This window comes from Garra rufa, chromosome 14 (assembly GCF_049309525.1).
Source record: "Garra rufa chromosome 14, GarRuf1.0, whole genome shotgun sequence".
Taxonomy (NCBI): domain Eukaryota; kingdom Metazoa; phylum Chordata; class Actinopteri; order Cypriniformes; family Cyprinidae; genus Garra; species Garra rufa.
Window position 1 is genome coordinate 9,219,417 of NC_133374.1, and position 23,216 is coordinate 9,242,632.

Below are 23,216 nucleotides of genomic sequence, written 5' to 3' on the forward strand. Positions count from 1 at the left end.
ATCGATAGAATAAACAAAAGACTGATGGAATGAACAATAGATAGAACGAGCGAAAGATCGATAGACAGAATGATTAACAATAGATAGAATGATAGACCGACAGAATGAACAATAGAACGAACGATAGATCAATAGAATGAATGATAGATTGATAGAACAAATTATAGTTTGATAGAATTAATGATAAAAGGAACAATAGATTGATGAAAAACAGAACGAAAGATCAATAGTACGAATGATAGGATGAATTATAGATTGACAGAATGAACAATAGATGGAACAATAGGAAGAACGGTAAAAAGATAGAATGAACGATAGAAAAATAGAATAAATGATAGAATAGATGGAATAGACAGAACGAATGATAGATTTATAGAAATGATAGAACGAGCGCTAGATCGATAGAACAAATTATAGGTTACTAAAATGAACAGATTGAACAATAGATGGAACGATAGATAGAATGATCAATCGATAGAATGAATGAGAGATAGATGGAACAATAGATAGAATGACAGATTGATAAAACTAGATCAATAGAACGAACAATAGATTGATAGAACAAATGATAGATCAATTGAATGAATGATAAATCAATAGATTGAACAATAGATCAATAGAATGAACAATAGAACAATAAATGGAATAATAGAACGATAGGTTGATAGAATAAACAAGATTGATAAAACGAACAATAGATAGATGGAAAAATAGAACGAACAATAGAACGAATGGTAAAGCGAACAATAGAAAAATGATAGATCAATAAAACGAACAATAAAACATGGTAGATTGATAGAACAAATGAAAGATCGATTGAATGAATGATAGATTGAACACTAGATCGCTAGAACAAATGATAGGTCAATAGAATGAACAATAGAACAAAAGATGGAACAATAGAATGACAGAATGAACGATAGATCGGTAGAACGAACAATAATAAATGAAAAAATTGATAGAATGATAGAACAATAGATCAATAGAACGAACGATAGATCGATTCAACAAATGATGGATTGAGATAGATCGATAGAACGGACGATAGAATGAACGACAGATCAAAAGAATGAATGATAGATTGATAGATCGATCAATAGATTGAACATTGCATACATTATTGGGAAAAAACAACACAAAAATGGAAATCTCACTCGTTTTAAAACTTTTTTTTATTGCTTTCATGCAGGAGTGCCATAAAATTTGAAGACTACAGTTTTGAACATTACAGAAGATGCAAAATTATCATTTTTACTTTGTTCCTCCACCTCTCTGTACAGTATAGGCATAAATAGCTCAAACGGAGAAGTTAACAGGAATATCTAAAGGGGGAACACTCTAAAACAGCTCCCGTCTCTCCCCTGTCCATGTTTGAGAACTGGTGTTGAGAACATGCATCAACACAATCAAGTGCAGTTTACTGGACCGGACTGACGCGCGCACACTGACATACTCACTGACAAAAGAGCTTCTTCGTGCAAAAGAGGCACAGATGAAACAAATACATTTGCACAGCTGTATACCTGTTAAAGACTGACTGGTTGATATATATATTTGAATGTGGTCTTGTACCATCTTTCACAAAAGAAATGACAGAAGAAGCCGGTAATGTTTCGTGCAGCGCTGCTTTGGTTTACCTCCAGGTTAGTAGATACGTTGGACCTTCAAAGCCTGTGGGTACAAACTAATAAAATGCATAGTGACATCCCTCACCAAGCCTTTTAATTCTTAACCCCCTCTCTTTTTTCAGAAAGTGTGCTTGTAATTTTCAGTGCTCTGGGATAAAAAGACATTTATCTAAGTGAACATCATGTAAACCACAAGAAGAACAGAGACTGGTCTCCACTTCCTTTGTAAATGCACAGTGGTAAAATGCGTCTGCCTGAACATCTGACCATTTAAAGGCAAGTCGCTCCATTATAACAGCTATTGCGTGTGGTCTAGCTTTGAAATGATATAAAAGAGCACCTGAAATCAAGGATTCGACTTTGGGTCAAAGGAATAATATGACCTAATTCAGCAGGAACAAATTATATTCAAGCTCTCTTTGAAACATGTCAGAAGTAGTAAATGTAGACACCCATTCTTCCACCACAGTTTGGACAATCTGCACCTTTATAGCCAACCTATTTAAGATCAGATCAGTGGTCTAACAAACTCAAAACATAACCCTTTGGAAGTGTACCCATTTGCTGGACGGTGGCTTTAGTTTGGCACTTTGAATACATGTTTTCTAGGTAACTTGGATTTTGGATGATGTCATTATAAACAGTCAGCATGGTTAAGAGTAAATGCTCAAACATTGATGTGCATATTCATAAACCACCTTGTATTTTCTAAATGATTTGGAATGATCGACAATGATCACTTGTTCTAATCTTGTAATTCTTAAACGTACTAGAAATCCCTGAAGCCTTAGAGATACGTTCAGTGTCTTGGTTTGTGTAAACGTTTTAGTGCGTATTCCAGCATATTCTAAATTTTCTTTACAAAAGCGACACATCAACATCCAGAAATAGTGCAACATATTTTAGAGGAGTTCCACACTGATAGTTCAGCCCTTTTACAGTTTCTTTGACCACTGACAAACACTTATTGTAGAGTACCATTAAATGTTCAGCTGACAATTTGTTTTAACTTGAAAGACAAAGGAGTGTGCTGATAGAAACTAAAGAACCAGGCTGTTTTGCGTTTTAAGCAAAGGGGAACAAGAACCAAGCAAACATCTAGGAGCATTCAAAGTTCAATCAAACAAAGGCGAAGACATGCAAACTGATACGGATTATACAAGGAAAGAATAGTCCATCAGAGGGAAGATTCCTTTGAAAGTCTGGCACTGTCTCCTGCTGAATAAATACGTTACCATTGACCAAAAAAAATAGTCCATCCCAACCCCACTGGTGTGTCGTTCACACCCACCCCTAAAATCATGCTTGTACCTACTGTAAGTGTTCCTCTGAAAAAGCAAACAATTCTATTAAAGACCTCGGAGAGGTGTTTGGTTGTGCCATAACTTCTGACCAGAAGGGGAAAAAAACTAAACATTTATATCAACAATACGACAAAAAGAAATGTAAGGGAAAAACAAAACAGTCCAGTTGTCTTATTTCTTCTGTTTTTTGAAGATCTTGAAGGTATGTTTCTTGCGACTGGCAGCAGAGTCAGTGTCTTCACCTGTGGAGCCACTGTCTTCCTCTAGGGGGCTCTTTTTCGAGGAGATCTGGGGTATGCGGTTTCCGGCCTTCCCCTCAGTCAGTCCAGTGGGGGACGGCGTATCGGGTTCAGTGGAGTTTGGGCTTAAGGAGCGTGAGGATTCCGACATGGACATCGCCGCCTGGGAGCCATGGATCTCGCTCATACTCGCGGACTTCTCTATGCCATACACTTTCTTCATTAATATAGGACTATCGGAACCTCCATCGGGAGATGCTCCCCCATCTTGAACTCTGTTGCCTCCATTGTGGGTGTGGGAGTGGGCTCCCTCTTCAGAGCGTGAATGGGGGCCATGCAGGAGTGAAGTGGGCTTCACAGGGAAGCCTTTGGAACCGTAGGACAGGCGTAGCTGCTCGCCAGTCTGGGATATACACAAGGAGGAATCAGAGTCGGAGCGATTCAGGTCCCTGTGAATAAAAATGGTGAAATTAGCATCAAGAAATAAGTGAGATATTAGAGTAGTCCTAAATAGCCAAAACAACTTGCTGGTTATATGTAAGGTATCACTCCATTACCAATGAGTTGTTGAACCTATTTGAGCAGAGGTCTTTAACCCTGCTCCTGGGGATCCACTTAATCAAGCTGTTCAGGACTGCTTGAAAATATACATGCAGTTGTGCTGAAGCAGGTTGGAAATAAACTCTGCAGGACAGTGGGCCACCAGGAGCAGGGTTGAAGGCCCAGACAGGCTACCCGGCACTAAGCTAACAGAGCAGGGGTGCCCAAGTCTGCTCCTACTTTCATGCAGATGTACTAGTGCAGCCCTGCAGAGTTTGGCTTTAACCTGATTATACAAACCTGAACAAGCTAATCAAGGTCTGAAGGGTTACTAGAATACTACAGGCAGGTGAGATTTTATTAGGCTTGGAGCTGAACTCTGCAGGGCTGCGGCTCTCCAGGACCGGAGTTTACCACCCCTGTACTAGTTCATGCTGAAGCTCAACTCTACAAGAAGGTGGTCCTCCAGGAACAGGACTGTTCAGTCTAGACATAGAATCACCCAAGGCATCCAGTCCTGCTCCTGGAAGGCCACTGTCCTGCAGAGTTTAGCACCAACCCCAAGTTCTTCAGGAGTATTAGAAACTTCTAGGCAGGTGTGTTGGGGTTAAGTTGGAGCTAATTAAGGCTCTTTAAGTCCAAGTCCAAATCCAGTTCCAGTTTATTTAAAGTTGAATCTAAAGTCTGTAGGTTCCTGGCTCTCCAGGACTGGAGTTGAAGAGTCCTGAGCTACACTCTGGAGGTTGTTGGCCACCCCTGCACAACATGGACAATTCAGGCATGCCGGTGTGAGAATTGGTTTAAAATGGGGCAATCGGTGCAAGAATAGATTAAGCAACAAGGTAGAACGTAACAGGACGTTACACAGCAAAGTTGCAAGCTGCGGTGTCATGAACTGTACTCAGTATAGCCCAGGAATAGGTAACTTTGGTCCTGCAGAGTTTATCCTGAAGACATTAATTAGCTTGTCCAGGTATGTTTGCTTAGGTTTGGAGCTAAACATTTACAGGTAGGACAGCGGCACTCCAGGACCAACGTTACCTATCCCTAGTTTAGCCAATTACAGCAATAAATCCCACAAGTAACACCAGAAAGTGTGAATTGTGTGGTAAAAGTCCTGTTAAATGTTTTGGACGAAGTCCCAAGATCACACCAGGTGAGAAGTACAAATCAAGCACAGAATAAAGTGATACCCATAGCTGCCGTAACGGCGGGGGCGCTCTGGGCTGGCATCATAGGGGAGGTCTGGGATGGTGTCCATGGGCTGGAAATATGAAGAGTGATAGTGGGATGCATGAGGAGCAGTAGCGACGGAAGAGGAGTGGGGAGCGTGGGATGAGGCAGCGGAGTAGATAGCGGGATGAGACACTGCTGAGGAAAGAGGAGGCAGTCCCGGAGCGTCAAACTGCCCAAAAGATTGGCTGTGCGCCTGGCGTTGCGCCGTCCTAGACCTGGACGAGTACAAGCTACCCTCCCCTTCCTGCCCACCAAGTGCGAGACAACTCTCTACCAACCTCTGTGAACCCATGGCCAGCTGCTGGTCAATGTGCCGTTGTCGGAGAGACATCATACTGGGAGCTGTAGGGGCACAAAATAATAAGGTCACTCAAAGAAATGACTCAAAGCATGCAGACACTGAAATAACATCGGGTGACGGGTGGCAAGCTGGAAAAGGTGAAATAAGAAACTTTGAGACTAAGGTGCTAAGAAGGAAAAATGTACAAGTGTTTACAGACTTAGTGGCTTTAGACAATAGGGAAGTTGTGGAAAAGTTTGGATCCTAACCAACCCTTCTGTGCATTTATTCATATCACATTTTCTGTTTCTATCCATCAGGAATTGATTGGATCATGAAAACCAAGGGGAATTTGTGATGTCAGTTGATAAGGAAACTCATATTAGGCTGTTAATATATTTTGAATAAATATTACAAAACTTATACTTTACTTTAACCAATTAATTGTTTATGATACGACCAGGAATTTGTGTTAAGGAACTAAAAAGGGTCATTTTATTAACATTGACTCCAAGCTTGCATAACATGTAAAACAGTACCATGTAAGAATGGACTTGCAAGTGATATGTGATAAACAGATTAGAAAACAAAAGCTAAGAGAGATCATGCATTTCAGAGTAGACCATTTCACAACTGTGGACAAGAACAAGATTGAAAAGTGTAGACTGGGAGCGTTTCTTTCTGTCCAGTTTCCCTGCAGTAGCAAGGGTTATGGGCAGCATATCACTTTAAAAGAGAGTGGTTGAGGAAAACAAGAGGAAGTAAGAGGAGTGGGTGGGGTAAAGGGCATGGTAGTTTAGCCCACCAGAGTACTTCCAAAACGACTGGCAATCCGAATTCAAAGACCAGAGATCACTTGCTCGGCGGCCCATTAGCCACGCTGCATCTGGAGGGGGTAAGGGGCAAGGGTAGGGGTGCAACTGTTAATAAAGTTACTACCAACACAGCTACAAGAACAGACTTCTACAATTCATTTTTTTTTGTTGGAAAATGCTTTGCTCAATCAAATAAGGATTTGAGTTAGTATTTGAAACCAGCTATAGAACAGCACTTAAGATATACTGTGGGAAAGAGAGATCAACAATACAAATTTCAAAATTAATAAATTTTGCCAAATGAACACCAATTTTATTTAAAGTTCTGTACCTGGGAAACAACTATTTTCTTAGAGCTTGTTTGATAACATTATTTCACACATTCAGATGGAGCATCACAATCCACAACAACTTCAGACATTCACTGGACCTCTTAACTTGCCCTTCTAGCCTACTCTGTAACCCTCCATCAAATTTAACGATATACTGAAAAAAAGATCTGTACAAAGAGTGCATAGTGGCCATTTCAAAAACAGATGACAGCAATGTGTAGTCAAGATCTTGAAGTGTTCCCCTGTGTGTAAAACAGACCTGTAGATGGGGGAAAACACTCCAGCAGAAAGCATAATTAAGCAGTGTGCAAACATGCTCAGTGCATACAACCATGTCTGACAGAACTAGCTCAAAGTTAGTCAAGACTAAATGGCTCAAAACTAGGGATTTTTGGATTTGGTCAAAATGCCACAAGGTCTTTCCTGGCCTTTGGCTGACCAGGGTTTATCTCTAACGCTGTCCGGCAAGTCCTTACATTGGAGTGTTCCTGGTGCCACTATGTCCTCATCCATGTCATCCATGTCGTCGGACATGAAGTGCTGGGGTGTGCCGCGGCCGCCCATGAAGCTGGGGTCCAAGTTGAGGGCAGAGGCCAGAGAAGGCAGGCCTGGGTTATTGACCAGCGTGAAGCCTGTAAGCATCTCAATCTGCTGCCAACGATGGAGTCTCTCTCTCAGAGCTGCCGTTACCTCACCCAGAGCTTGCCTAGAGAGGTGATGTGATTAAGAGTTATTTTTCCAATTATTACTTTTTTTTTTTTTTAATTAGGCATTTAAAACAGTTGAGAAATGTTTGTGTGACTTACTTGGCTGCAAGTATTTTGTGATCCACGTCATCCAGTGAAGAACTATGTGCCACATGGAACGTCCCAAACAAAGTATTTCTTTTCTTCTTAATCTTTTCTGCCTAAGAAACCATGTCACATTTATATCATTTATTTGATTTTATTATAAATCAATTTACTGATATATCACAAACCATTTCATCAATTATTTTTAACAAAAAAATTCACCAGCATTGTCTAGCATCTTAACCAAACTTTACAACTTTTTTTCTGATATTAAAATATATACTTCATTGCCAATCGTTATAAGTAGCAATCTATTATTGGCTTGTACATTCTAGGGTTGTACCAAATGTTACTAAATAAATAAACTAAATGTTTTTTTTTTTTTTATCACTGTTCCAGCTTAGCTAAATGAATGGCTGCGACAAATGCTGCTCACCCCCTCCTTGGCCACCTGCAGTTGTTTCTCTGCATTCTGTTTCTTGATATTGTAGTACTGCACCTCCACTTCATGAGTGAGCTGCAGCCACTTCTGCAGGGAGCCAGGAGGAGACCAGCTGCTGCGAGACTCCAGCTCCTTCTCTGCCTTCTTCAGGGCCATACGCACCTGCAGGGGGCGCCATATGCAAATCAGATCAGAGTACAAAGCTAGGCAGATCATTAAGCAAACCTCAAAAGGCTGCTTTCAGACGGAAGTATGTGTCGTTGTGCTCTTGTGAATGTGCAGAAAAGATGATGGACACAGAAGTAAAGAAGTTGAATAAAGTTAGTATTTTAGTTTTCTTTGCACACAAAAAGTATTCTTGTATCTTCATAAAATTAAGTTTGAACCACTAATGTCACATGGACTATTTTAACTATGTGCTTACTACCTTTCTGGGCCTTAACCGCGGTAGTTGCGTTGCTGGTGCAGGGTCTCGGATTTCATCAAAAATATCTTAACTTGTGTTCCGAAGATAAACGCAGGTCTTACAGGTTTGGAACAACATGAGTAATTAATGAAAATTTTCATTTATGGGTAAAGTTAAAGGGGTCCTATTATGCTTTTTCAGTTTTTGAATTTAATTGTAGTCAGTGGTCGAAACAGAGAACCGTACAGAACCGAAAACCGTGACCTAAAACCATGATATGAATCGAACCGTGGGTTTTGTGAACCGTGCCACCCCTAATTAGTACAAAACAAGTCCAATAAAGTGCATCGAGCCATAATAAAAAGTGCTTCACGTGACTCCGGAGGAGTCAATATAAGCCTCCTATAGCGAACCGATGTGTTTTGTAAGAAAAATATCAATGTTTAAAAAAGAATCACTTTAATCTAGCTTGCACAGTAACGGAACTTGCTGCTTTGGGAAGGGGCGTGGCAGTACATAAATTCTGTCTAAGCTGTGCGCCAATCGCAACGCAGTGGGACTGCTAACCAATCACAACACATTTCGTTTTTCCGGAAGGCAGGCCTTCATCAGACCTGGAACTAATCAAGCCATTTGTGCCAGGCTGGGGAGAAAGCTATTGTAATAATGTAAATTATGTGAAAAATAATGCATTTTTCGAACCACCAAGCATGAGAGCGTGTTCTAGTGTGCCCCCAAAACAAAATAAAGACTGTAAAAGAGCATAAAAGGACCCCTTTAAACTAAACAAAACATAGAAATATTGTCTTGGCAGCTAACTGGAGTTATTTATTTATTTATTTTTTCAGTTATTATTTAAAAATACAAATTTTAATGGTTTTATTTTCGTTAACAATAACCTTGCCACACAGAGCACAACAAAATCTGTGAACGCTCCAAAATAACAGCCCAAATGCTAGTATACTGAAATTGCAACAGTATTTAACCTTTCAACTTCTTCTACTCATCCCCTAATTTGCATACAAGATTATGACAATTAGCTAATTTACATGACTCACAAATGACTCATTTGGCAAGCTAATGAGAACAAACAGCATATAAACAATTTCACCGCCTGAAACATTTTGCTACGACAAGATGCAAATTAATTAGCCACCGATAAGCTGTAAACCCTAACCTAACCTTACTAGGATAAACACAATTAATCAACTCCTCCATTACAGCGGTAAATAAACACAGCTCATCCAATAAGGGCCTTGGGGAGTGGGCTGAGGGGTCAGAGAACCGAAACACCCCTTTCTTATAAAACAACGCTAATGAGCTTCAAACCCACAGAGATTTGTGCCGTCCTGTGACCCAGAACACCCACTTAGTGCCAGCGTTTTAATAGGCCAATGTGGGGCGCCTATGCAAACAAACAATTCATCCAATTACATTCAGAGATGCCACTTGTGGATTTCATACATATAAAGACAAACTGAAGCTTATATGGTCACAGCAGGAACCAGGTGCTGTCCTTGACATATCGGAGCTTGTTACAATTCTCTGCTCAGCTTCTGAAAAGATTCTTCACCAGACCTTAAGTGTTAAACCAGCACTTATGCAACAGCACTGCGGTAATTGCTCAGTAAAGTAGGCCACAGCGTGGCGGTGCGCTGGACACTGCACTGGGAAGATACTCAAACTTCATCAGTACAGGAAGTTATTTTGCAGATAACCTTTCAGATCATCATGCAATCATTTCCACCCACTTCCTGAGCATTATTTTGTAAAGAAAGCCTATCCAATCAGAATCAAGATAAGGGTGGTATTGCAGAACCTGCAAATTTGAAGTCTAGACCATTTAGAACACTTAGATCCAAGTCTAACCACACTTGGTTTTGAACATTTTGCATGTTATTAGGTGACTTTTACCTGCTCCAGCTCCTCTTCTGCATATTTCTGTCGGCTCAGCTCATTCACAGTTCCTTCTCTGAGCTCCTTCAGTCTCTGCGCTTCTTGTTTGGCAGCGTTGATCTCATCCCTCAGCTTCTGCTCCAGGTTTACCTTCTCCACCTCCACTGAACGGTGCTCCTCCTGAGCGATCTGTAGCCTGCGAGAAGGTGAAGTAAAGAAAACCACACAAAATAAGTCACAGAGCACTAGTGTTATATTGTACCAGAACAGAATGTTTTCAAGAGATTTATTTTTCTTGACCGCAGTGCATAAGTAAAGAACACATTGCCACCCAGCAGGGTAAAAACAACAACTTTAGGATCAAGCAGAAGTCAAATGGTTGCTTTAGCAGTGGGTTGAATGAAATACAAATGCAAGTGGCAAAGCATTTTATTTTATTTTATTTTTTTTAACTAATGCTAGGTGCTCACCCAACAAGGTTGGCTTTAGGGTAAAATGTTACACAATTTAATTATTATTCATGAACCAAGCCATGCCTGCCAAAGTTTGTGTGCTAAACTTTTAGAGGACAAAAGACATGTACAACAGAATGCAGATGCATTTTCTTATGCAAGATGCAGATCAAACAGAAGAAAATTTATTTTGTAACACTAGTCTCATGGGTTTAATTCTCAATGAAAGCATGAACTAATAAAATACATTCCTTGAATGCAAGGAAAGTTGCTTTGGATCAAGATATTTTCATCTACTTTTAAAGCAGTCACATTCGCCTTCACTGTGCTTGAGAACGTGCATAATTCTGTAGAAAAAAAAAAAATCTGGAAAAACAGATGGTGCATAATTCTAGAACAAGAAATAAAAAAACATTTAAAAACAGAATGTGCATAATTCTGGAGAAATGCAAAAATTAAAATTAAATTAAAATAATAATAATAAAAAAATTAAATCTGAAAACAGAATGCGCGTAATTCTGGAGCAAGAAATAACTGATAAAAATAAAAAAATAAAACATTTAAAAACAGAATGTGCATAATTCTGGAGAAATAAAATAATATAATATAAAATCTGAAAACAGAATGTGCATCTGAAAATAAAATGTGCATAATTCTGGAGAAAGAAATAACTGATATAAAAAAAAATTAATAGAAATCTGAAAACAGAATGTGTATAATTCTGGAGCAAGCAATAACCGGAATTTTTTTTTTTTAATTTTTTTTTTAAATCTAAAAACAGAATGTGCATAATTCAGAAAAAAGAAATAACTGATATAAAACTAAATCAAAAATAAAATCTGAAAACAGAAATAATAATAATAATAATAATAATAATAATAATTCTAGCAAGAAATAACTGATAAAACAAAATAAAATATTTAAAAACAATGTGCATAATTCTGGAGGAAGAAATAACTGAAAACAAAATGGAATAAAAAAATTCAATCTGAAAAAAGAATGCTCTGGAGCAAGTTAAGAGTTATTTATAATCTCAAAAAGGTCAACTATTGGCAATTGTATTGGTCTTGGCTTATATACTTGTCTCTCACTAACTGCAAATACTAATTTTGTGATAAGTTTTGTGAAAAAAAAATGGCAGTGTCTGCCACATGCATAAATGTAAATCTAAGTTACACAGTAGTCACAACAAAGACCAATCAAACTTACAACAGAACGGCTAGAGTTATCAATATTACTGAAAGTTTGTATCTACTTGAGATAATCTGTTGCAACGATGTTAACGCTTGTTTCAGATCCATGTTCTTACACCCTTGATTTCACTGATCTTTCTGGGAATTTGAGTAAAAATACAAAATGCAGTCTATCCAGGGTCAGTAAGACTTTTTTTTTTTAAGAAATGAATACCTTTATCCAGTAGAAAATTCAGATTTTTTTCTTTTATACAAAAAAGTGTATTGTTCTTTTGAACTTTCCATGTATTAAAAAATCCTGAAAAAAAAATTGTATCAGTCATCAACAATAACAATTCTTGAGCATTAGAAGGATTACTGAAGGATCATGTGAGGCTGATTACTGGAGAAAGCAGGTTCAGTCTTAAACAAGAGCCATTTTATTCAAAACCAGCAGACTGTGAAGACATTTCTGCATGTGTGATCTAACAACCATCAGTAGTTGGAGTGCCATTCACTGATGTCTCACTCATGTTTACTACAGTTCAGCAAACAGATAGTTGTGGAACAAGAGTGATAAATAAAATGCAAGAATAAAGATGATAAAATAAAATGTGACTGATGACAGGAAACTAACAGGAAACTAAGGCATGCTTGATAAAATTGCTGTCTGACAAACACCACAGAAGTTATTTCACAGCAGCTCCCTAAACCCAGCTGTGCTCTTTTTAGCCTCAGGGTCAGCGAGTCATGGCTGAAGGTTCAAAGAGGTTCAATGCTCTGCAGCAAGATAGTTTTACAAAATCTTAAGCACAGTAAAGGCAAATGTGCCTGTTTTACAAGTAGACTGCAGTAGTGCAAGGTAGCCAATGGCTGATATTATACCAATATATACACTGGGGACCAAACACCTGAAATCACACTGTTGGTTTAGTTGTTTTAAACTTTTGAAAAAACCCAAAAACCAAAAAAAAAAAAAAAGAATATTAAATAACAATAATAAATAATATTAATAATAAAGTAGTTTAGAAATACATCCAAAAACAGAATGTTCATAAAAATAAATAAATAGTCAGTTAAGAAAAAAATATCTGAAAACAATGTAAAATAAAATAAAATAAAATAAAATAAAAAGTGCATAATTCTGGGCCAAGAAATAACTAAACTAAACTAAAAATTAAAATCTGACAAACAAAATGTGCATAATTCCACACTGTTGGTTTAGTTTTGTTTTAAACACAAAAAAAGTGTGTGATGAACCAGAAAATGATTAAATAACAATAATAAATAATATAAATAATCACATAAAGAAGTTCAGAAAAACATCCAAAAACAGAATGGTTATAAAATAAATGAAATAAATACTTGGCTAAGAAAAAATATCTAAAAACAGAAATTAAATTAAATTAATAAAACAACCAAAATGTGCATAATTCTAGACCAGGAAATAAAATAAAATAAAATAAATATAAAATAACAAAATTCTTCAGAAAACATTATAAAACAAATAAAATTGAATCAAATCAAATCTGACAAAAAGAATGTGCAACATTGTAGAGCAAAAAATAACTGATAAAAATAAAATAAATCTGAAAACAATGTTCTGGAGCAAGTTAGGACTTATTTATGATTTTAAAAAAGGTCAACTATTGGAAATTGTATTGGCCATGACTTATTTACTTGTCTATCACTAACAGCAAAAACTCATTTTGGTTAAAAAAAAAAGGTAATTAAAATTCAATAAAAAAAATTACATAATTAAAAAAAAAACACCGTCAAAAACAAGTCATGACTATTCATCATAAAAATACACCATAAACAGTCCATTAGCAGGATAAAAGCTCTAAAGATTAAGAAGCCACATAATCATAAAATAATCCTTGATGTTTGCCTGGTTTTATGATGTCTGTGTGTGCATAGTATAAATGTGCAGCCATGGTCACGTGAAGCTTTCAGACACAACCCAAAACTACATTTACAGGATTGCAAAACCAGGGTGCGGCTTTTACAAAGAAAAGAAGAAGAAGAAAAAAAGGATGATGTCATATCGAGCAGGAAAGAGGAGTGGAAACAACACTGACAACTGTAGGCTTCCCTGAGCTACGACAGGATTAACCATTTTTCCTGGCGGCAGAGAGAGGAACAGTGGGGCCCCTGATTTACCCAGTCGCATCTATATAAACCCTCAGATCAATCTTTCCTTAAAGGAAAATGCTTTATCTGTCTGTGGGCTTTAGTTGAGGCAGTTCCAATGACAAGTGAATCGCTCAGTAGCATAATTCTTCACAGGGAATTTAACTTTTAAAATGAAGCTTAACGCAGACTGACTTGAGTTTCTGCAACAGTTTACAGAATCAGTTTAAACTAATGGCAGGTTTGTTTGAAAGCTCCTATGAGGAAAATGAAAGGGATTTTGGACTAGGACTGAATTGATATGGCTGCCCTATGGCTCATGCAATGTCACCGATATCCAGAAGATGGCAGACCGAAGGCTTCGAAGGCCAGGGGGGAAAGAGAAACAGGTGGATTGGGGGAGAAGTAGTCATTGAGTGAAGGACTAGTGTAAGGCGATCTGAACTTTCAGCCAAGACTGAAAATCTACAACGCTCAATCCTGACCTCTGCCATTCACCATCCTGCAAATCAAATAATCCTATCTCAGTGTTACAAGCCAACAATAAACATCTAGGAAAACAAGCTGTCTCATATACAATTTCAAACTCAATCGATTATGTAATCAGGGAGCTTAAGTTGTAATTATTTTTTAATTTTTCAATTACCAGCTTTTCCATATTCAAACAAAACATTTAGTCTATTCTGTTATCTTTCCTCAAGCTCGAACGCGGATTGTTTGTTTTACTTGCGCATTCACACAAAACATTATTTGGTGCCAGTGAAAGTACAGTTATGAATACAAAAGGCGCTACAAACAATAGACTAGACTCTGCATGCAATGATTAATTAAACTCTTCTTTCATTCTTCTCCTATAATCGTGCACCTGCAGGCTTAGATAAACACGGTTCACTGTTGCATGTATGTGAAGAACATTCTCTCACATCTGATTTTATGAGGGTCAAACAAGCATGTGAGAGTTGTGGGAGAGAGTGCGGATGGTCTCTAAGAGTGAGAGTCATGTGAGCTGGTGTCAAATACACTGAGAGGGAACTGAAATGAAATTCTTAATACTATTAAAAAAAAGTAATAAACTTTCAAAGAAATTTGTCCCACAGTGCCAGTTACAACAAACACAGTAAAATAAAGACAGCATTACAAGTACTTTTCTATTAAACACGTTGCAATGAAGTTTGTGAAAGATAATGAGAAAGGGGGGAAATGCTTATGAAATAAATGTACTTATTAATACTAATGCTAATCAAAACTAATTATTTTGTCAAAAATACAACAAAAAAAAGAACTTTACAAGTACAAGTACTCTTTTAGTAAACTCTTTACAATAAAAACATTTGTGAAAGCTAATGAGAAAGGGGAAAAAAACAGTTGTATTTATAAAATGGTATATACTGCTCTGGACCAATAAAACTATAAAACATTTTTTTTTTAAATGCTTTTAAAAATCTCTATGCTCACCAAAACCGTAATTACTTTGTTTAAAATATAGCAAAAGACAGCTTTACAAGTACTTTTCTATTAAAACTCTGCACTAAAGTTTGTGAAAACGAATGAGAAACTGGGAAAAAAACCTTATGACATAAATGTATTTATTTATAAAATGATATATACTATAGCGCTGGACTAATAAAAATAAATAAATAAATGAAATTAAGATTTTTTTAAATGCTTTTTTAAATCTAATGCTCACCAAAACTGTAATTACTTCATATAAAATACAGTAAAAGACAGCTTTACAAGTACTATTTATTTATAAAATTATATATAAACTACTGCTCTGGACAAAAAAAAAAAATAAAAATAAATAAATAATAATAATAATACTTTTGAAAAAATATTTTTTTTATGCTTTTGAAATCTCTAATGCTCACAAAAATGCTCACTGTAATCGATTCAAGAATACAGTAAAAGACAGCTTTACAGTACTTTTCTATTAAACTCAATGCACTAAAGAAGTTTGTGAAAGCTAATGAGAAAGGGGGAAAAAAGCTTATGACACAAAAGTATTTATTTATAAAATGATATATACTACTGCTCTGGACTAATAAAAAAAGAAAATGAAAAAAATATTTTATGCTTTTTAAAATCTCTAATGCTCACCAAAACTGTAATTACTTCATATAAAATACAGTAAAAGACAGCTTTACAAGTAAACAAGTAATACTATATACTGCTCTCAAATGACTAAAAATATAAAAATGTGAAAACAGAATGTGCATAATGTTCAACTTGTGAATTATTTTGACTTTGACTGGTAATGTAATCATCTAAACATCCTACCAATACCACTGCAACAACCCAGAATGACCCAGCAACCTCATAGTGGCACACTAAAGCAACTGGAAACGCCTTTCAGAAAATGTGAAATCTGACTTCATAACATGCAATTCTAATCAAACTGAATTGTTTTGGAGAAGAGGTTTGTCTGGTGTGAAATGCATCAACACACCTACACAGGAAACTGCTGGAAAGCCTGACTCAACTGCCACGGCCTTGATAAGGCTTCACAATACATCTCAAATAGGGGGAAAAAAAATGCCTACATACAAACGGCCACTGCAGCTTGTTTAAAGGGCAAACTGACATTTCGTTTCATCTCGAAATGTTCCTAAAGCAAGCCTCGACAAAATTAAATGTACTTTTTAGGCAACGACAGCCCACAAGGACCTGCGTACATGTATGATATAACTGGCCAAGGCATTTATTTTATTTTTATCCTTGAGTTTAAGCTGAGATGATTTGAAGTATCCGGGGGTTAATCACCTCCCTCAGGGGCGACCAGAGCACTGTAGGCCTCTCACCCACCAATCGCCAGAGACATGACCCGGTGACTCGGCCGGTTGTGTCAGAACGCAACATGCTGGATGTCCTCCACTGTAACAAACACACTCTGCATAGTTTCCACTGCCCCGTCCCCTTCACGCACGCTCTCACACTTCATTCACATGTTAAGGGATACAGGAACTCTTCCGGACACACTCGCTCCTGTGCCTTTCCCTCAAAAGGTGACAGACTATGAGTCTGCATGAGGACTTCTAGAGGAAGCTAGCAAATGACAGTTGGTATTGTGGGATCAGAGCATTATCCGCATTCTCACATTCCTAAAGATTTTCAGCATATGTGTAATGGTTTGCAAACACGATTGTCTGATGTATTCAACAATTGCTGGTAAATATCCTCCTTCACAGTGAACAATGGTTAGTTGTATGAAACAGCATGCATGCAAACATGCATTTTCCAGTTTGAGAACACAGATTTTGTACATTGTAAACAGCCTTTATGACAAATAAAGTAAGTGAAAGATAGATAGAGAAATAGATAGAAAGAATGATAGATAGACAGATAGAAAGAACAACAGACAAATAGAAAGAACGACAGAAAAAACGATAGAAAGAATGATAGAAAGAACGATAGAACAATAGAATGTTACAACGATAGAATGATAAACCGATAGACAGAGAGACAGATAGACAGATAGAAAGAATGATAGATGGATGGATGGATGATAAACTAATAGACAGACAGAAAGGTAGACAGACAGATAGAAAGAAAATAATAGAACGATAGATAGAACATTAGAACGACAGATAGATAGATAGATAGAACATTAGAACGATAGATAGAATGATAGATAGAACAATATATAGACAGATAGAAAGAACGATAGACAGATAGAAAGAACAATAGACAAATAGAAAGAACGATAGATAGAACAATAGAATGATACAACGATCGAATGATAGATGGATGATAAACTGATAGACAGATAGAAAATAATAGAACGTTAGAACGATAGAATGTTAGAACGTTAGACAGAACGATAGACAGACGGATAGAGAAGGACAGATAGAACGATAGACAAAGAACAACAGAGATAGAAAGAATGATAGAAAGAACGATAGATACAATGATAGATTGATGATAAATTGATAGACAGAAAGAAAGAACGATAGATAGAAAGAACAATAGAAGTAAAGAACAATAGAGGGAAAGAATGATAGAATGAAAGAACGATAGATATAGATAGATAAAAACGATAGAGAAGGATAGATAGAACAATAGACAGATAGAAAGAACGATAGATAGAAAGAACGATAGATAACGAACGATAGACAGATAAATAGATAGAGATGGAAAACACGATAGCAATTTAGATATACATCATCCTTTCATTCTATATCTATCATTTTTTCGATCGATGGAATAAACAAATGATAGATAGATGATACATAGAAAAAAAATGACAGAACGATAGATAGATATAGAACAAAAGAACGATAGCATGATCGATGGAACTAACGAATGATAGATAGACAGATAGAGGAATGAATAGATGAGGAATCCTTCTCTTAAACAGATGTTCTGTATTGCAGTTTATTCCCATGCGGCTCCATATCCTGTTCCCTGAGAAGGGAAGCCCAGGCTCACTAAACACTGTAAAAACAGAGCAATCCATCTGACATCAAAGCTTATAGGAACTCTATTTAGTCAGTGACTGCAATCACACGCAACGCCAACCTCACTTTATAAGCTCCTGTGCATATATCATGAATGCGAGTAATTTCATCCACTAAAAACAGAAGTACAAAGCTCACCTGGAGGTCCAGGTTATTTAATAAGCTGCTCATTTTCAATATCAACGCAAGTTTTTGAAACAGTTAAACTTCATGCAACTAAAAACAGGCCCCTATCTAATGAATCTTGATGCACAAAAACTATTTAAAAACAGTTAATAACTATTTAACAAAGGAACGCCTAACAACTCTAACAAGTGCTTTGAGAGTCTCTACAGAGTTTCTTACACTTGTCCAAGAATCTAAAAATAGAAAAGAGCAGAGCAGGTTCTCACTTCTGCTGTAGGTCGTGAAGGCTCTGCTCCGCCCGGTGGAGGCTCTCCAGGTCTTTCATCATCTTCTTCATGTGGTCTTTCGAGTGCCGGTTCTGGATGTAAGCGAACCAGCAGCCTCCCATTCCGATGACTATTGACACCACCAGCATGAAGTCCTTCAGATGGTTATGCCTGTTCACTGTTAAAGACAGAAACCAGACTATACTTTAGGCAACTGCTCAGTCATTTGACAAACCAAAGTAGTAACCCAGGGTTAAGTGCTGTGCTTAAGGACACAAATGAACTCATTTTATTTTTATTGGTTTTACTCTAGAACAGCTAGAGAAGATTCAGTGAGGAAGGTCTCAGTTCCAAAATAACAGAATAAAACAGCTCTTTTATTATTATTAGATTAAGCAGTTTTTGAATTGATAATTCTCAGTACTGAATGAAACACAGACACCTTCTGCAACAGCTTTCAAATGAAAAGTATGTCGATGGTGCTTTAAAATGCTGCATATGTAGGCAGCTCAAAAGGTTTTGGAACAAATCCCATGACCTGCTTAAGAGTGCAAAGCTAAGATGTAGGCTGTAGTAGTAGTCAATCTGCATTCTGCACAGTGAGGTAGAACATCTAAATTCAGTTTGCAAACCGATGCAAGCAAAACATAGGCTTTTCTCTGCAAGCGGTCCAAAGGCTTCCCACAAAGCTGTTTAATGCATAGCATTAAAAGCTTTTTTTTTTTTTTTTGCAAATATTGTACCGGTACACGGTGTAAGCTGCAGTGCATTCATCTTGTAAAGGTTAAAGCGTTCATTTACATTTACTGTAGGGATACATGAGCTTCTGCGGTTGCAGTCCTGCAATACTTACCACTGCTGTGCCATTGGGCAAGACAGTTAACCTAACAATAGCCCTGGGGACAGCACATAGTCCTGACCCTGGATGACTCAATTTCTTACTCTATCTGTACACAACAATGATTAAATACAAATTTCTGCGTAGAGAGAGATGGAAAATAACACTCTTCTCAACTCCTCATCCTCTAGGGAAGTTGTCTCGCACAGAAAAACAACTGGTCTGCATGAGCTTGATAGCTTTGATAACCAAAAAAGAACACACTAAACCATTTTTGTGAAGCTTTTGCCTTTGAATATAAGAATATACACTAGCAGCCAAAGGATGTTTACAGTTTTTTAAAGAAGACTCACCAAGGCTGCAATTTTATTTGTAATATTGTGAATTATTTTTACAATTTAAAATAACTGCCTTCTATTGTAATATATTTTGAAACGCAATTAATTTCTCTAATGCAAAGCTGAATTTTCAGCATCATTATTCCAGTTTTCAGCATCACATAATTATTCAGAAATCATTCTAGAAACATTTATCGTCAATGTTGAAAACTGTTGGAAAACAGTAAAATTGTATATGTTTTTGAACTGTTTTCCACATTGATGATAATAAGACATGTTTCCTGAGCAGCAAATCAGTATATTAGAATTATTTCTGAAGAATTAAGTGATACTGAAAACTGGAATAATAACTGGAAGAATAATGACTGTTTTCACTGTATTTCTGCTTTAAAAACATACAAGACCAGTTTTGTAGAGTAACAGAAAATGCCAAGGCAAGTCGAACTTAAACCTGCATGACCCACATGAGAACCACAGCTCAATGTGTCTAGAACACCTGCACCATTAACATTAAAAACAAATCTCAAAAGCAGAAGGTTGTGATGGGACACTCTCTAAAGACCAATTATTCAAATGTTGTTGTTAAACACTGAGGCGTAGGCTTTTAAAACCCTGTCAACCGTGTCAGTGATTTAACAAAAACGAGGGATATACGAGTCGTGTTTCTGACGGTGGTATTGTCTTGAGGTACCAGGGCAGCTGGAAATGGTGTCTGGAGATCGGTGGGGTGGCGTTGAGCCGTCACTTGCAGGCTGCACCACCTCCCTGGTTTCCTGGAGCCAGACCACTTCACAATGAAAGAGTCAACTTACACAATGAAATCTGCCGTATACAGACCCTCTGGCTGTGACTCCCTGTTCAGACCTCTAAGAGGACAGTCTTGATGGCTGACAGCAGATATTTTTCTAATAAGAACCACAGTAGGGAATGTCAAAAGCAAACGGCTAAAAAAATAAGGCTGTTGAATTTGAAGAGGAAAAGATTTATAGACTTTTGTAGATCTAGGTTCTTGCAACACAATTTTAAAAGGATTTTCCATTCTTGCTCTAATAGAAATACAGAGGTCTTAAATTAATAAAACTTGGTAATGTGACGCAATGATCAATAAACATCCATCTGCTAAATATATATGTTTGGGATTGGTAAGATTTTTGTTTGTTTGTTTCTGAAAGAAATCTTGTTTGCTCAGTAATATTGTGAAACATTATTACAATGTTAAATAATTATGGTTTTCTATTTTAATACTTTTTAAAATTTTATTTATTCCTGAGATGTAAAACTGAATTTTCAGCATCATTACTACAGTTTTCAGTGTCACATGACTCTTCAGAAATCAATCTAATATGCTGATTTGCCAGATACGAAACATGTATTATTATAATCAATGTTGAAAACAGTTGTTCTGCTTAATATTTTGGCAAGCAATAATACATGTTTTTAGGATTCTTTGGTGAACTAAGCTCAAAAGAATAGCATTTACTTCAAATAAATGCTATACTAAATGTTATACTATAAATCTTTATTTAAACAGTCACTTTCAGGCATCCTTGCTGAATAAAAATATTAATTTCAATCAATGACTGCAACATTAAACTATAGTGTATATAAAAACCAACAATTAAAATATTTGTGGGGGGACAAAAAAAACAAAAAAAAAAACACATGAGCACTAAAAATAATCAACCAACATTTCTTGTCAACTCTGACGATTTCTGTCATTATTGCTAGAAATATTAATATTACAATTGTGGCTGATACATAGCCAATATTAACCCCCTGGGGTCGTATACAATGTATACAATTTTGGCCCAGTTTCACAGACAGGGCTTAGACTAAACCATGATTAGGCCATAGTTCAATTAAGACATTTAAGTTATTTTTATAAAATACTTAGGAAAAAATAAACATTACTGGTGTTTTTTTTTTAAATCTTGAGACAAAACAAAGGCACTGTAATATTTTAAAATCAATCCATGCAATTTTATTTCAGTCGAAACAGCTCAGACTTACATTTTAGTCTAGGGCTAGGCTTAAGTCTTGTCTGTGAAACCGGGGGTTTGTGTATTAAAAAAAAATAGTTTTAAATGCTGCAAGTGATTTTAAGAATTACAATATTATAATGTACAGTGCAAAAATAAGTTGCAATTTTAGATTTAAAGATTTTTAGATCGCAAAGGTTATATTTAACAGTGTTATTAAATGAACTCTAGTGGTTATATATAAATGTGACCCTAGACCACAAAACCAGTCTAAAGAATCATTTAAAAAAAGAATAAATAAGCTTTTCACAGGCTTGTGCACAATTCAGAATTGAATTGAGAATGACTCCTAAATTCCAATACAATTCTTGAATTTGAATTGAATTTGAATTGATGTCAAAAACAGGATCTAGAATTACAATCTGAATTTGAATTAAAGGAAGCAGAATTGCAATTCAATACAAATTCAAAGAAATTCATATACATAAGTGAAGTGTTTAACAATGAAGCTTTACAATACATGTAAGATTTCATTACATATTCTATAAATGATATTAGTTTGAACTACTTGTACAGATTACATTGCGTTATTTGATTACTTTGAAAATGAAAATAAAATTTTGAACAAAACTAATCAAACATTGAGGGAGTAATTTAATTCAAGAATGTGATCATTATCTATTTGTTGGAACAAAATGTTTGCAGGGTTGAGGAGTGACTAGTTATGTGTAATGAAATTATGCTATTAAATTACAAAATTAATGTAATTGTATGCGAGATTCAACACATTCTTTCTGTTGTAGGACTGTGTGGAATGTCTTTGAATTGCCATGAATTTAATTCCACTTCCTGTCATTCCAACTCCAATTCAAATTCAACTTCCTGTGGGGCGGAGTAAATTCAATTCAAATTCCAACTCATGAATTGAATGGTGGCCAATTCTGAAATTCTGAATTGTGCACAAGCCTGGCTTTTCATTGATGCATGGTTTGTTTTGTTAGGACAGGACAATGTTTGGCCAAGATACAACATTTGAAAATCTGGAATCTGACGGTGCAAAAATAAATAAATAAAATAGAATCGAAATGCTGAGTAAACCTAAACCACCTTTAAAGTTGTCCAAATAAAGTTCTTAGCAATGCATATTACTAATCAAAAGTTAAGTTTTGATATATTTACGGTCGGAAATTTACTAAATATCTTCAAGGAACCTGATCTTTACTTAATATCCGAATGATTTTTGGCATAAAAGAAAAATCTAAAATTTTGACCCATACAATGTATTTTTGGCTATTACTACAAATATACACAGGCTACTTAAGAACGGTTTTGTGGTCCAGGGTCGCAAATATAAGAAAAAATCTAAATTAAAATCTTAAAACAAATATCAGCCAATAAAGTAACAATATCAGGTATAGTTATTGCAGATAATTTCCATTTTCCTTTTGAACTGCATAATTTTAAAAGCACATGGTAGCTCTTCTATACAAAAAAAGGGGAGGGGGGGGGGGATTTACACATAACATAAAAACAGAAGACCTGCACACTG

The 23,216-nt window shown here is 36.3% G+C and overlaps 1 protein-coding gene across 3 annotated transcripts in view; it reads right to left on the reverse strand.

Moving 5' to 3' along the window:
• Positions 1-1,154: 1,154 nt before the first annotated feature.
• Positions 1,155-23,216, reverse strand: part of stim1a (stromal interaction molecule 1a) — a 49,854-nt gene continuing 27,792 nt past the window's right edge. Inside the window, exons 7-14 of one of the 3 annotated variants that reach the window (XM_073817528.1) lie at positions 18,513-18,690; positions 9,928-10,105; positions 7,602-7,769; positions 7,181-7,281; positions 6,851-7,080; positions 6,033-6,113; positions 4,905-5,289; positions 1,155-3,620 (exon numbers count right to left, since the gene is read on the reverse strand). In XM_073817528.1, coding sequence (XP_073673629.1) covers positions 3,104-3,620; positions 4,905-5,289; positions 6,033-6,113; positions 6,851-7,080; positions 7,181-7,281; positions 7,602-7,769; positions 9,928-10,105; positions 18,513-18,690 — 1,838 coding nt within the window. In that variant the 3' untranslated portion in view covers positions 1,155-3,103. The remainder of the gene's footprint in view (positions 3,621-4,904; positions 5,290-6,032; positions 6,114-6,850; positions 7,081-7,180; positions 7,282-7,601; positions 7,770-9,927; positions 10,106-18,512; positions 18,691-23,216) is intronic. The other 2 variants (XM_073817526.1, XM_073817527.1) reach the window with 2 other exon arrangements.